Source organism: Callithrix jacchus, chromosome 2 (assembly GCF_049354715.1).
Source record: "Callithrix jacchus isolate 240 chromosome 2, calJac240_pri, whole genome shotgun sequence".
NCBI lineage: Eukaryota > Metazoa > Chordata > Mammalia > Primates > Cebidae > Callithrix > Callithrix jacchus.
Window position 1 is genome coordinate 90,816,099 of NC_133503.1, and position 14,871 is coordinate 90,830,969.

The following is a 14,871-nucleotide window of genomic DNA, read 5'->3' on the forward strand; positions in this document are numbered from 1 at the left end:
AACTTCCAGTACTATATTGAATAGGAGTGGTGAGAGAGGGCATCCTTGTCTAGTGCCAGATTTCAAAGGGAATGCTTCCAGTTTTTGCCCATTCAGTATGATATTGGCTGTTGGTTTGTCATAAATAGCTTTTATTACTTTGAGATACGTTCCATCGATACCGAGTTTATTGAGGGTTTTTAGCATAAAGGGCTGTTGAATTTTGTCAAATGCCTTCTCTGCGTCAATTGAGATAATCATGTGGTTTTTGTTTTTGGTTCTGTTTATGTGGTGAATTACGTTGATAGACTTGCGTATGTTGAACCAGCCTTGCATCCCCGGGATGAATCCTACTTGATCATGATGAATAAGTTTTTTGATTTGCTGTTGCAATCGGCTTGCCAATATTTTATTGAAGATTTTTGCATCTATGTTCATCATGGATATTGGCCTGAAGTTTTCTTTTCTCGTTGGGTCTCTGCCGGGTTTTGGTATCAGGATGATGTTGGTCTCATAAAATGATTTGGGAAGGATTCCCTCTTTTTGGATTGTTTGAAATAGTTTTAGAAGGAATGGTACCAGCTCCTCCTTGTGTGTCTGGTAGAATTTGGCTGTGAACCCGTCTGGACCTGGGCTTTTTTTGTGAGGTAGGCTCTTAATTGCTGCCTCGACTTCAGACCTTGTTATTGGTCTATTCATAGTTTCAGCTTCCTCCTGGTTTAGGCTTGGGAGGACACAGGAGTCCAGGAATTTATCCATTTCTTCCAGGTTTACTAGTTTATGTTTATAGAGTTGTTTGTAATATTCTCTGATGATGGTTTGAATTTCTGTGGAATCTGTGGTGATTTCCCCTTTATCATTTTTTATTGCATCTATTTGGTTGTTCTCTCTTTTCTTTTTAATCAATCTGGCTAGTGGTCTGTCTATTTTGTTGATCTTTTCAAAAAACCAGCTCTTGGATTTATTGATTTTTTGAAGGGTTTTTCGTGTCTCAATCTCCTTCAGCTCAGCTCTGATCTTAGTAATTTCTTGTCTTCTGCTGGGTTTTGAGTTTTTTTGATCTTGCTCCTCTAGCTCTTTCAATTTTGATGATAGGGTGTCAATTTTGGATCTCTCCATTCTCCTCATATGGGCACTTATTGCTATATACTTTCCTCTAGAGACTGCTTTAAATGTGTCCCAGAGGTTCTGGCATGTTGTGTCTTCGTTCTCATTGGTTTCGAAGAACTTCTTTATTTCTGTCTTCATTTCATTGTTTACCCAGTCAACATTCAAGAGCCAGTTGTTCAGTTTCCATGAAGCTGTGCGGTTCTGGGTTGGTTTCTGTATTCTGAGTTCTAACTTGATTGCACTATGGTCTGAGAGGCTGGTTGTTATGATTTCAGTTGTTTTGCATTTGCTGAGCAGTGCTTTACTTCCAATTATGTGGTCAGTTTTAGAGTAGGTGTGATGTGGTGCTGAGAAGAATGTGTATTCTGTGGATTTGGGGTGGAGAGTTCTGTAAATGTCTATTGGGTTTGTTTGCTCCAGGTCTGAGTTCAAGCCCTGGATATCCTTGTTGATTTTCTGTCTGGTTGATCTGTCTAATATTGACAGTGGAGTGTTAAAGTCTCCCACTATTATTGTGTGGGAGTCTGAGTCTCTTTGTAAATCATTAAGAACTTGCCTTATGTATCTGGGTGCTCCTGCATTGGGTCCATATATGTTCAGGATCGTTAGCTCTTCTTGTTGTATCGATCCTTTTACCATTATGTAATGGCCTTCTTTGTCTCTTTTGATCTTTGTTGCTTTCAAGTCTATTTTATCAGAGATGAGAATTGCAACTCCTGCTTTTTTTTGCTCTCCATTTGCTTGGTAAATCTTCCTCCATCCCTTTATTTTGAGCCTTTGTGTATCCTTGCATGTGAGATGGGTTTCCTGGATACAGCACACTGATGGGTTTTGGCTTTGTATCCAATTTGCCAGTCTGTGTCTTTTGATTGGTGCATTTAGTCCATTTACATTTAGGGTTAATATTGTTATGTGTGAATTTGATACTGCCATTTTGATGCTAAGTTGCTGTTTTGCCTGTTAGTTGTTGTAGATTCTTCATTATGTTGATGCTCTTTAGCATTTAGTGTGATTTTGGAATGGCTGGTACTGGTTGTTCCTTTCTATGTGTAGTGCCTCTTTTAGGAGCTCTTGTAAAGCAGGCCTGGTGGTGACAAAATCTCTGAGTACTTGCTTGTTCGCAAAGGATTTTATTTTTCCTTCACTTCTGAAGCTCAGTTTGGCTGGATATGAAATTCTGGGTTGAAAGTTCTTTTCTTTAAGAATGTTGAATATTGGCCCCCACTCTCTTCTGGCTTGTAGTGTTTCTGCCGAGAGATCTGCTGTGAGTCTGATGGGCTTCCCTTTGTGGGTGACCCGACCTTTCTCTCGGGCTGCCTTTAGTATTTTCTTTTTTATTTCAACCTTGTTGAATCTGACGATTATGTGCCTTGGGGTTGCTCTTCTTGCGGAATATCTTTGTGGTCTCTGTATTTCCTGTATTTGAGTGTTGGCCTGTCTTGCTAGGTGGGGGAAATTTTCCTGGATGATGTCCTGAAGAGTATTTTCCATCTTGGATTCATTCTCTTCGTCCCCTTCTGGTACACCTATCAAACGTAGGTTAGGTCTTTTCACATAGTCCCACATTTCTTGGAGACTTTGTTCATTCCTTTTTGCGTTTTTTTCTCTAGTCTTGGTTTCTCGTTTTATTTCATTGAGTTGGTCTTCGACTTCAGATATTCTTTCTTCTGCTTGGTCAATTCGGCTATTGAAACTTGTGCATGCTTTGCGAAGTTCTCGTATTGTGTTTTTCAGCTCCTTTAATTCATTCATATTCCTCTCTAAGTTATCCATTCTCGTTATCATTTCCTCATATCTTTTTTCAAGTTCCTTAGTTTCTTTGCATTGATTTAATACATGTTCTTTTAGCTCACAAAAGTTTCTCACTATCCACCTTCTGACGTCTAATCCCGTCATTTCGTCACAGTCATTCTCCATCCAGCTTTGTTCCCTGGCTGGTGAGGAGTTTTGGTCCTTTCTAGGAGGCGAGGTGTTCTGGTTTCGGGTGTTTTCCTCCTTTTTTCGCTGGTTTCTTCCCATCTTTGTGGATTTATCCGCTTGTCATCTGCGTAGTTGCTGACTTTTCGATTGGGTCTCTGAGTGGACACCCAGATTGTTGATGATGAAGTATTTCTGTTACTTGGTTTTCCTTCTACCAGTCTAGCCCCTTCGCTGTACGACTGCTGAGGTCCACTCCAGGCCCTGCTTGTCTGGGATGCACCTCTAGCAGCTGTGGCACAGTGAGGGATGCTACCAGTTTCTTTTTCTGCTATCTTTGTCCCTGGGTGATGCCTGCCCAATGTCAGTCTTCTGGATATAGAGGGGTCAGGGAGCTGCTTGAGGAGACAGTCTGTACTTTATAGTAGCTGAAGTGCTGAGCTGTGATCTCTGTTGTTCATTCAGGGCTGTTAGGCTGCTATGTTTGATTCTCCTGCAACAGAGCTCATTAAAAAAACCCTTTTTTTCTCAAATGCTCTGTGTTGGGGTGTTCGGGCTTTATTTTTGGATGTTTGTTGAGGTGTCCTGCCCAGCTAGGAGGCAGACTAGCCACTATTTGCCTTCCGCGGCTCCGCCCTGCTGTTGTGAGGCTCCCCCTGTTGGGGCAGGCTCTGCTGTTCTGCTGTGGTCTCCGCCACGCCCTGAGGCGGAGTCTCTTTGTTGTAGCGGGTTGCCTCGGCAACGGCTGGCTGCGTCAGCAGTGGGTGTGTATCTCAGTAGGGATGGGTTGCCTTGGCAACGGTTGGCTGCCTCAGCAGTGGGCGTGTATCTCAGTTGGGGCGGGTTGCCTCGGTAATGGTGGACGCCCCTCCCCCACAAAGCGTCTCAGACCTACTGCATGGGGATCGCTTGAAATCGCGGTCTTGTTCGTCCCATTGGGCTAGCCCAAACGCTCTGTCCCTGCAATCCCCTGGGCGGGCCCACTGTCCAAGTCTCTCTCAGTCTCAAATCCAGCCCTCTCAAGTCTCAGGTTGCCGGCTCAACAGGGCACCCGGACAAGCGCGCCCTGTGGGGAGTGATGGGCAGGGCCAGCCGCCACCACCCTGGCAGCTGGCTTCACCAGGCAGAGGCACTGCCAGGCGTCCACATGTCTCCCCTATACTTGGGAATCTCCCCGTTCCATGGGCAACAAAGATCAGTCTGGAAATGCAGCTCCGACTCACCTCTCCGCGGACTCAAAGACAGCTCCAATCCTGGGTTGTTCTCACAGCGCCATCTTCCCTCAATTCGACCTCCTCTCTTGTTTTCTTTGTTAAAATAAATGATGGCATTTTCTACAATAATATTGTGCAGAGCCTTTCTAAGATGTTTACCTTTTTCCTTTCTTTCTTTTTCTCCCCCCGTCTTTTTTTCTAAAGAAAGTTTCATTCTGTCACCAAGGATAGAGTGCAATGGCATGATTATGGCTTACTGCCACCTTGACCTCCCAGGCTCAAGTGATTCTCCTGCCTCAGCCTCCTGAGTAGTTGGGACCACAGGTGCACACCACCATGTCTGGCTAATTTTTTCCATATATATATATATTTATTTATTTACAAGATACAGAGTCTTGCCATGTTGCCTAGGCTGGTCTCGAACTCCTGGGCTCAAGCAATCCTCCTGCATCAACCTCCCAAAATGCTGGGATTACAGATGTGAGGGTATATATTACAGTAAGGAATTATATTTGGCTGCACGTAAGAGAGCCCTTACTGCAGTGGTTACTTCACGTGGAGATTTGTATTTCTCCTGTATATCAGAAGTGCTGAGGTGGGCAGTCCTGACTGGGAATGCAGCTTGCAGAAGACTTCAGGGACAAGTATTCTTTTCTTTCTGTCCATCGTCTTATGTATTTGGCTTTAATCTTCACGTTTCTTGCCTCGTAGTCACATGATGCTTATCCTACCTTCAACAACAATTTTCTAGGCAGGGGAAGAAAGGGCAAAAACCTATGCCTGCAAAGTTTGCCCCCTTTAAAGAGTATCTCTAGAAGCCCCATCTGAAGACTTCTATTTACATCTTCTTGGATAGATTGGGTCATTAATCAATGTAATATTAGTACCTGGACATATTGCTACCCTGAATATAATTTGAATTCTTTTAATAAGGGAGAAAATAATGATTATGAAGAAGCAACTGCTAGTGACTATCACTTTTTAAGAGTTCCTTGTAAATTAAAGCTATTGAGTCCTTTTCTACCACTTACATTGTGCATCAGTCTCCCAAAATGCTGGAATTTACAGATGTTATTGTAGTTGGGAATTATATTTGGCTGCATGTAAGAGAACCATTACTGCAGTGATTACTTCACATGGGGTTTTCTATGTGGGTTAATACATTTTCACATAGACATTGTGAATTTTTTGTGGTTAAATCTATCAGTTTTTTTTTTTCTTTTGTGCTCCATTAACAATCTGTTTAATCAAGGTGTTTTTTTTTTTTTTGGTATTATTTTTGAAAACATCTACTTGGGGATCTCAGGCCCAAGGAAAGAATCTCACCTAAGATATGTTTAAAACACTGGCATGGTGTTGTTATTTATTTTTAAAATTTTTTTAATTTGAATAACTTTAGGTAGAGAATATACTCCAGTTGTATTACAATTGCCACTATTCTCGATTGGCTTATAAAGATCCACCAAGTTTACTTGTTTATGGCTGGCCTAAAGGTATTTGAGTTTAGACAGGTTCAGATATTATTAGAATGATTTCAAACGCACCAAAACCTGGGTGTCTAAGTTGTATGTGGTCCACGCGACTAATATGAGAGGAACAGCAAACAGCAATTTACCCATTGCTGCCGTCATCTAATTGTTTTCAGGTGTCAGTAAGCTTGCATTAATTTGTGAGAGAAACTGAATTGACTATTACGATGTACTTATCTTTGTATCTAAATGTCTCAGTCTGCTTGTTACAGATTCAATTTTAATGGCAACAGTTTTTCCTGGTGTTTGAGTAAGTTAATGTATAAAACTAATATCAGACTTTATTACCTATGTGGAAAATCAGTATTTGTATCTTTTTACTTAAATTCCTTAGTGTGTTATTAAGGTGTGAATTTTAAAGACATTATTTATCTAGAAATAATTATATATTTATTAGAGTGCCTATCATTTCTCATAGTTAAAAGCCAATCATAATGTAAGAAACATATTTCTGAATGAAAAATATAGATAGAATATCATAATTTGTCACAGATACTTTTTTAGTGTCTTTTTTTTTCTTAACAGACGTTGCTTCGCCCTCTACAAGCTTTATGCTCTTTCCAACTTCAGCATGGTGCCCAAATTCGTCTCAGCAAGGAACACCTTCTGAGAAATGGATTATATCCTAAACCAATGCCAAAGAACAAACGCAAACTCAGGAAAATGGAGCTGTTAATGAATAGTGTTAAAATTTAGTACAGTTGTTCATTTGGTGCTAGCTTACCTTTCTTCATCTAGCAATACCAAGTTAAGTTTTCATATAGTATAGGTCTGTAGGTTTTTTAACTTGGTAAAGAAGAATGAGAATTGCATACTAATTTTGCCCAGAAGAAGGAAGTACACCAGATATTCATAAAAACAAACAAACAGAAATTCACTGGCTTACTGAAAAGCAAGATGTCACACTGTACTTGTTTTTTAAAGTGTACCTTTAATACTTGTTTTCAAACCCAAATTTAAAATGTGATTTGTTGTTGAGCTGGGTTAGAATTCTTGCATGTAAAATAGAAGGAAATTGTTGTGGTGGATTGGAACAGTACTGTTTCCATTAATGTTTATAAATAATTAGGTGTAGACCAATAGTATATCTACATCATTTGCAGTCCTAATTTTATAGTTTGGAATAAGTAACAGAGGAAAATTATGATAATGAAGTAATTTATTATTTTGTAAAATATTATAAAGGAATAAGGAAACTTTATTGTTTAGAGGCTAAATTTGAACTCTACTAATATGATTTAAGTGTTCTATTAATTGCCCTGATTTTTAAAGAGGTACATGTAATTTTGAAATAGCAGACATTTCATTAGCAATCACTCTGGATAAATTTTTATTTTTCAGTGTTCATTGAACAGGCTTATTGACTATAGTAAACTTATTTCATTGACTTTTTCATATGGAAAATAATAACTGGAATGTGATAAAGCTTATTTTCAGAACATATTTCTCTAAGTAGGGCTATTTAAAATAACCTTTTTAATGAGAAAAAACTTTCAATTTGAGAGAACAAATTCCTCCTGCTCTTTGGGAAATGTTTACTGAGATTTTGTATAGAATAAAAGACATATATGTAACATATATTTATGTTCAGTATATATTCAGCGTAAGTCTGCTGCAATTATATACACATCTTGGCAAGAATAGGGGATTTTGTTTAGTCTTTGTTTTTGACTTCTAGAGTTTCCTGTATCTAGTGTTAAGTTGTAAGGAAAACTGAACATGCAATTTAAAGGTAAGCTTGATAACTATGGAACATAAGCATACGCCAATAATTATTTCTAACAGTTTTCATGCTCATTTGCTTATTATTTACTTGGATTAGACTCATTAAAAACTATAATGCTAGTCACAATTAGAATGCTAATATTTGGGGAAACTATGCAGAAAATATTTTAAAATGTTTAAAGTTGGAGTACTATCTTCTGTTGTTGATTTATTTTTGGATTTAAAAACAATTAGGCTGGCCAAGTAGCTCACATTGTAATCCCAGCACTTTGGGAGGCTGAGATGTGAGAATTGCTTGAGCCCAGGAATTTGAGACCAGCCTAGGCAATATGGTGAAATCCTGTCTCTACACAAATATATATAAAAATAATCAGGCAAACATGGAGGTATGCTCCTGTAGTCCCAGCTTTTTGGGAGGCTGAGGTGGGAGGCTCACTTCAACCCAGAAGGTCGAGGCTATAAAGAGTTATGTTCATTCCACTGTACTGCAGCCTCGCTACTGAGTGAGACCTGCCTCAAAAAATAAAGAAACAAACAAAACTAGCTCATTGACAGTGTAAAACACCAAATATCAAATGGTTATTTGGTTTACTAGAAAAGAAGCAGCAAATAATAATAATGTATAATAGTTTCTTAACAAGTGGGGCTAAAATCATTTTATAGTAATTTTTCACATTGATATTAAACTTCATGAGTTTCCTTTAGTCATTGTTATGTTTTAAAAAGAAAACTCCCCCTCCCCTAAAATGCCATTTTGTAACTCAAAATTTTACTTTGTTGATTGTTAAGAGTAATTTCTACGTTTATCTTTTAAATAAAACATTTTAGAGTGTTTTTGAAGCCTTAAAAAACTTTAAATTTCGTGTTTTTGGAAATTTATAAAATTTCCTATTAGATATGTATAGTTTTTCAAATAATTCTACTGACCTGCAAATTCACTTCACTTATTTTTTTACTTATTTTTTCCTGACCTCTTAACAAGGTGAGTCCATTTAATCATCTGTGCTATAAAATGCTTCTCTAGTCACCTGTTTTCTTTGAACAGTTTTAAGTAAGTTTTAAAAGGCGTTATTTTAATCACTATAAGTATTCAAAGTGTAGTATTATGTGAGCATTTTAACTGAAAATTTAATCAGGCTTTTAAAAAATTACTTTTTATTGTATTAGTTGGCTTTTAAATTCAGATTCTTTATGTTTGCTTGATTTTCCTGGAAATTCCAGGTTTTATAAATTTGTAGCTGATAGTAGGCTTAACTTGTGTACCCCAATTGCACTTTGATTTTATATACTTTAGTATTTCCTTATATATAAAGTGACCTCACTTTTAATGAGGTCATTTATACTATGTTGAAAATCACTGTATGTAATGAGAGATATTGAGTGTTTCTCACACATATGAGTATAAAGCGTTGAGAACTATATTATACAAAGTAAGTCACAGTTCATGACAACTTTCTACAGGTTGGATTACAAGACTTCTTTTGTGTAATAGGAGATTTATATTGGGAATAATTATTTTCTCTAATTTTAAGACTCCAGAGATACTTTTCTTAGCTAGAACTAGTAATATTTTTCAAAGATTTTGGAAGGAATAAGCTCCTCACTGTACCATGAGTTAGTGATTTATTATTTTTTTTAATTTTTTTTTTTAAGAGACAGGATCTCCTTCTGTCACCCAGTTTGGAGTACAGTGGCATAATCATAGCTCACTGCAGCCTCATACTCCTGGGCTCAAGTGTTTCTCGCACCTAAGTCTCCCAAGTAGCTAGAACCTCAGCCCCATGCTGCCACACTCAGCTAATTTTAAATTTTAATTTAATTTTTGTGAGGATGTGGGGGTCTCGCTGTGTTGTTTAGGCTGGTCCTGAACTCCTGGCCTCAAGAGATCCTTCTGCCTTGGCCTCTCAGTTAGTAAATTATATAGAAAAGCACTTCTGTATAATTTATTCAGTTTCTTCATCACATATTTCCAACTGTTGCCCTTTATAGGTTTAAAAATGTGATCATGTTATTAGAAAATCCTTTCAATTGAATTTCAGGGATGCTGAATTTCAGGGAGCTAAATTATTGACCCTTGTATGTAATTGTTATTGATACAAAAGTAAATTTTATTGATGCTACAAGTGAAAAAATAGATCTGACTTAGTGAACTCAGATAGTTAGTTTTACATAACTATATTTTACTATGTAGATGTATTTCTTTAAAATAGGGATGGACATTTTTATGAATAAATAATATTGCATTATAGATAGAATGAAACTGCTTTTAGTTGTGCCTCATATGTAGGATTTTTGTAGAATGAATCACTATCTCTGAAATTGTCCAATCTAAATTTTTATTGGCTACATTAACTTAAAGCATATTCTCTCTCTTTTCACACTTTTTCCCTCCTTCCCAGGCTCTTCCTCTTTCTCTTTCATCACTTACATTGTCCTTCTTCCTTTTCTACTATTCTTATCATATGTCTTAACGGTCATTATTTATACAGATACTCATATATCCTTGCAAAAACATTTTTTAAAACAAAAGATACTGTAGTGGTCTTAACAGTTTACAATTTTATATTTTAAAATTATTTAGGAAATACGGAAAGCCATGGCTTTTTACACCATGCTGATTACTTGGTCCTGGCTTAGTTCATTCCGGCTGCTGTCTCAGAATACCAGACACTGGATAGCTTATAAACAATAAATATTTATTTTTCATAAGTCTGGAAGCTGGGAAATACAATATCAAGGTACCAGCAGACTTGGTGTCTGGTGAGGGGCCCACTCTCTGGTTGATAGATGGTGCATTCTAGCTGTATCTTCACGTAGTGGAAGGGTCGAGCTAGCTCTCTGGGGCCATTAGGACCTAATCATCCCCCAAAGGTTCCACTTCCTAATACTATACTGTGGGAATCAGGGTTTCAAGATGTGAGTTTTGTGGGGACACACACATTCAGACCATAGCAACTCCTGTACTCTATTAAAAAGCATATTAGAGAAAGAAGTAATTGTCTTTCAATTTTTAAGAATTACTCACTTGAACTAACAATGTAAGAATTATTTTTTTAATTTTATTTATTTATTTTTATTTTTTTAAATTTTTTATTGGATTATAGGTTTTGGGGTACATGAGCAGAGCATGCAAGACAGTTGCGTAGGTACACACATGGCAGTGTGCTTTGCTTTTCTTCTCCCCTTCACCCACATTTGGCATTTCTCCCCAGGCTATCCCTCCCCACCTCCCCCTCCCACTGGCCCTCCCCTTTTCCCCCCAATAGACCCCACTGTTTAGTACTCCCCTTTCTGTGTCCATGTGTTCTCATTTTTCATCACCCACCTATGAGTGAGAATATGCGGTGTTTCATTTTCTGTTCTTGTGTCAGTTTGCTGAGGATGATGTTTTCCAGATTCATCCATGTCCCTACAAACGACACAAACTCATCATTTCTGATTGCTGCATAATATTCCATGTTGTATATGTGCCACATTTTCCCAATCCAGTCTGTCATCGATGGGCATTTGGGTTGGTTCCAGGTCTTTGCTATTGTAAACAGTGCTGCAATGAACATTCGTGTACATGTGTCCTTACAGTAGAACGATTTGTAGTCTTTTGGATATATACCCAGTAATGGGATTGCTGGGTCAAATGGAATTTCTATTTCTAAGGCCTTGAGGAATCGCCACACTGTCTTCCACAATGGTTGAACTAATTTACACTCCCACCAACAGTGTAAAAGTGTTCCTTTTAAAAGAAACTTTTTAATGTAAGGTTTTTAAAAAAATTATTTGAATAAGAAACTATTCTATATGACTTACTATTAATTGTTACTTAGAAGTATATTAAAGAATTAAAACATTTTAAAAAGTGCACCTACCTCAGGATTATTTTCATCACAGAGTACTCCTTACTGATTTTGCATACAAATACCATTTGCCCATTTCTCCCTCCAAATATGTTTTTCGCAAGGGGAAAATTTTCTGATTTTTTTTGTATACAAATATAATTTTATGGGAAATTGTTGCTAGGAAAGTGGGCAATGATTTACAATATGATCATTACATTTTATAAACTTATTGTGTAGTATTTTAGCTTTATTAAATACCTTTATTTCCAAAGTTGCTTCTTAGTAAAATCAGTGAAGAAAGATTTTTAAATGTATGTCATTTCGAGTCTAAAATGTAAAACTTTCCTTTTTTTTTCCATTTCTGGAATTGTCGATTGTCATTTAAATGAAATCAATGTTTTAGCATTATATTTTAATACTTACTTTTTTGGTAACTCTCTGAACTCTTGCAAATTCAAATTCTAAGTGGCAAGCAGTGACATATAGTTTTATCCAAGGCGTATATGGTTTCCTATAAAAGAAAAAAATCCACTTAGTGAGTAAGGTAAAAGTAAAGATCAGTAGATACAATGAGTATCTTTAAGATAAAATATATCATTAACAAAGTGACTAATTTTTTAATTTTAAAGTGTTTCGTAAGTTAAAGTAGGAAAAGTGAATTATAGTGTCACTTTTTGGCTTTTCACTTGTGCTAATTGATTTCATTTTTTAAAAAGTATTGGTCATCATTTAGTTTAGCTCATTAATATCTTTGTTGATGGGATATAGTAATAGTTTACTTAGAACTAAACAGCTGCAGTTTCTAATATCTAATAGTCAATAAATTCCTAATATAATGCTAAACCTCATTTTCATTTAAAAATAGTTAAATTACTAATAATCATGTTTATTTCATTATATGCTCGTACTATTGTTGATAACAAAAGTTATTTGAATTGTTTTTAAAAATGTAATTGCCATAGTTTTTCATTGATGATTCTCATTAATCTTATTATTAAAATATAATAAACATTTAATTTGAAATACATGAATTATATCTAGTATTTAACAGCAAAGAGGAGAGTCTGTTAATATCTCTCCCCATGCATGTACCATTAGTTTGAATAATGTTAGTAGTGAAATAAGGTTGGATTTCCATAAAATATCAAGTTTTAGTATATGTTAGCATTTTCTGTGAATTCTGTCTTTTATGTTTAGTAGATAGATTTTTAGTTTATTTAATTAGTGATTCTCAGTAGTCTGATAAGCCATTCAGTTATTCAATAGATGTTTTAATTAGCACTTACTAAGTGCCAGGCACTATTTTAAATGCTAGAGAATACAGTGATGTAGAAGACAGAATTTCTATATTAAAAAATTGAAGTTCTGATGGTTGATCATAATAAAATAATTTCAGTTATTGATAACTGATATGAAAGTGGTTCTGTAGTAGAGAGCATAATGAAACTTTAGTCACAGTAGTTGGGAAAAGCCTTGCTGGAAGAGGTGACTTTTTAGAGAAATAATAGATCAAAGGATTCGATCATCAATATTGTGATATTTACTTTATTGTGATTATCTGGAACTGAATCCACAATATCTCCAAGGTATGCCTGTGTTATAAGCTAAGTTTGAAATAAGTGACCTGCTATGGTTTGAATGTCCCCTCATGGGCGAAGTGGTGCCATTATGAAAGTGTGAGTTTGTTCCCCTTTTAGACTCTTGACCTTTAGCCTTCTATCATGGGGTAATTCAGCAAGAAGGCCCTTACCAGATTTCAGATCCTCAGTCTTGGACTTCCCAGCCTCCAGAACTGTGAGGAAAATAGATTTCTGTTCTTTATAAACAGTCTGTGATATTCTGTTATAGCAGCACAAAATAGATTAAGATATGATCTATGCTTTGGTCTTGTCTTAGAGTTCAGTCTGGGAAACAGAACCAATATGAGTATTATGGAAAAGGGATTTATTGTAGGTACTAGACCTTACACAATTATGAGTGGAACTAGGAAAGTGAAGGTCCAAAAGGGGGAATTAGAGGATCAGAAAAATCACTACTCAGTCCTTCTGAAGCATTGGTATAGGTAAGCGAGTGAGATCTTAAATTTCTGAGAAGTCTAGCAATTTTGGCCACCAAAGTGGGAATATGAGGTGATGTTGCCTCAGAATAGCTGCTGTATCTGTGGGTTCCAGTTAGGGTGTCTGCTAGTGGGCCTTTTGCTGATGTTGGTCAGGTGGACTAGCAGGCAGGAAGAAGAAAAGAGACTCGGGACAAGCTGGAAGCTGCTGGGCTGGTATTCATTTGTCTAACACCTTACCTGGCCTTCAGAGAATATGGCTGTTTCTTTACTTCCACTTTCCAAATCTCAAGCAACTTCCTCTTCAAGGAAACCCTTACTGGAATGCATACAAGAAATAGAATTCTGGAAAATAGAGTTCCCAGTTTAACCATGTTGTGACGATACAGTGACCACTCACAGTTCACCTTTCGCTTGGCCTTCTGACACACTCCTTTTAACTGTACTTTCAAATAATGAAAAAGCAAAATAATGCTTCCACTTACCATAATGGAGGTAACTATGGAACAACAGGAAACATGCTGACTTCTCCCTGGGAAAGGATATACAAGAGGAAGAAGGAAATGGCATCCAAATAGAAAGGAAGAAGTCAAATTATCCTTGCAGATGATGACTTACATTTGGATAAAACTAAAGACTCCACCAAAAGACTATTAGAACTGATCAACAAATTCAGTCAAGTTGCAGGATATAAAATCAACATACAAAAATCAGTAGCATTTTTATATGCCAATTGCAAACAATCTAAAAAACATATCGAGATATCCCATTTACAATAGCTACAAATAAAATTAAATACCTGAGAATTAACCAAAGAAGTGAAAGATTTCTACAATGAAAACTATAAGACATTGGTGAGGGAGATTGAAGAGTACATAATGAAATGGCAAAATATTATGTTTAAGGATTGGAAGAGTCAATATTGTTAAAATGCCTATACTACTCAAAGCCATCTCTGGATTCAGTGCCATTGCTATCCTGATACTAATGATATTCTTCATGGAAATAGAAAAAAAAATATCTAAAATCCATATGGAACCATGGGAGACCCCAAATAGCCGAAGAAACTGTGAGCAGAAAAAAAACGAAGCTAGAGGTATCACGCCACCAGACTTCAAAGTATACTACAAGTCTATACTAAGCAAATCATCATGGTACTGACATGAAAACAGGGACATAGACCAATGGAACCTAATAGAGAATACACAAATCCATGCATTTACTGCCAACTCACTGTGAATGAAGGCATCAAGAACATATATTAGGGAAAGGACAGTCTCTTCACTAAATGGTGCTAGGAAAACTGAATATATGCCAGAGAATGAAACTAGACTCCTGTCTCTCACCACATATAAAAATCAAATCAAAATGGAGTAAAACTTAATGCTAAGACCTGACATTATGAATGTTTTGTTTTTCTGTAGAAACAACATAGCAAGAGTTTCAGACAAGCATTGCTGTGTTGCCAAGGCTCGTCTTGAACTCTCGGCCTCAAGCAGTCCTCCTTC

General features: G+C 36.7%; 1 protein-coding gene across 3 annotated transcripts in view; it reads left to right on the plus strand.

Annotated features, from left to right (window-relative positions):
- The window catches only part of DTWD2 (DTW motif tRNA-uridine aminocarboxypropyltransferase 2), a 185,079-nt gene extending 172,366 nt beyond the window's left edge, over positions 1–12,713 (plus strand). For all 3 annotated transcript variants that reach the window (XM_008991641.5, XM_002744675.6, XM_054252024.2), the window contains one exon: positions 6,275–12,713. In XM_008991641.5, the coding sequence (XP_008989889.2) occupies positions 6,275–6,445 (171 nt within the window). In that variant the 3' untranslated portion in view covers positions 6,446–12,713. The remainder of the gene's footprint in view (positions 1–6,274) is intronic.
- Positions 12,714–14,871: the final 2,158 nt, after the last annotated feature.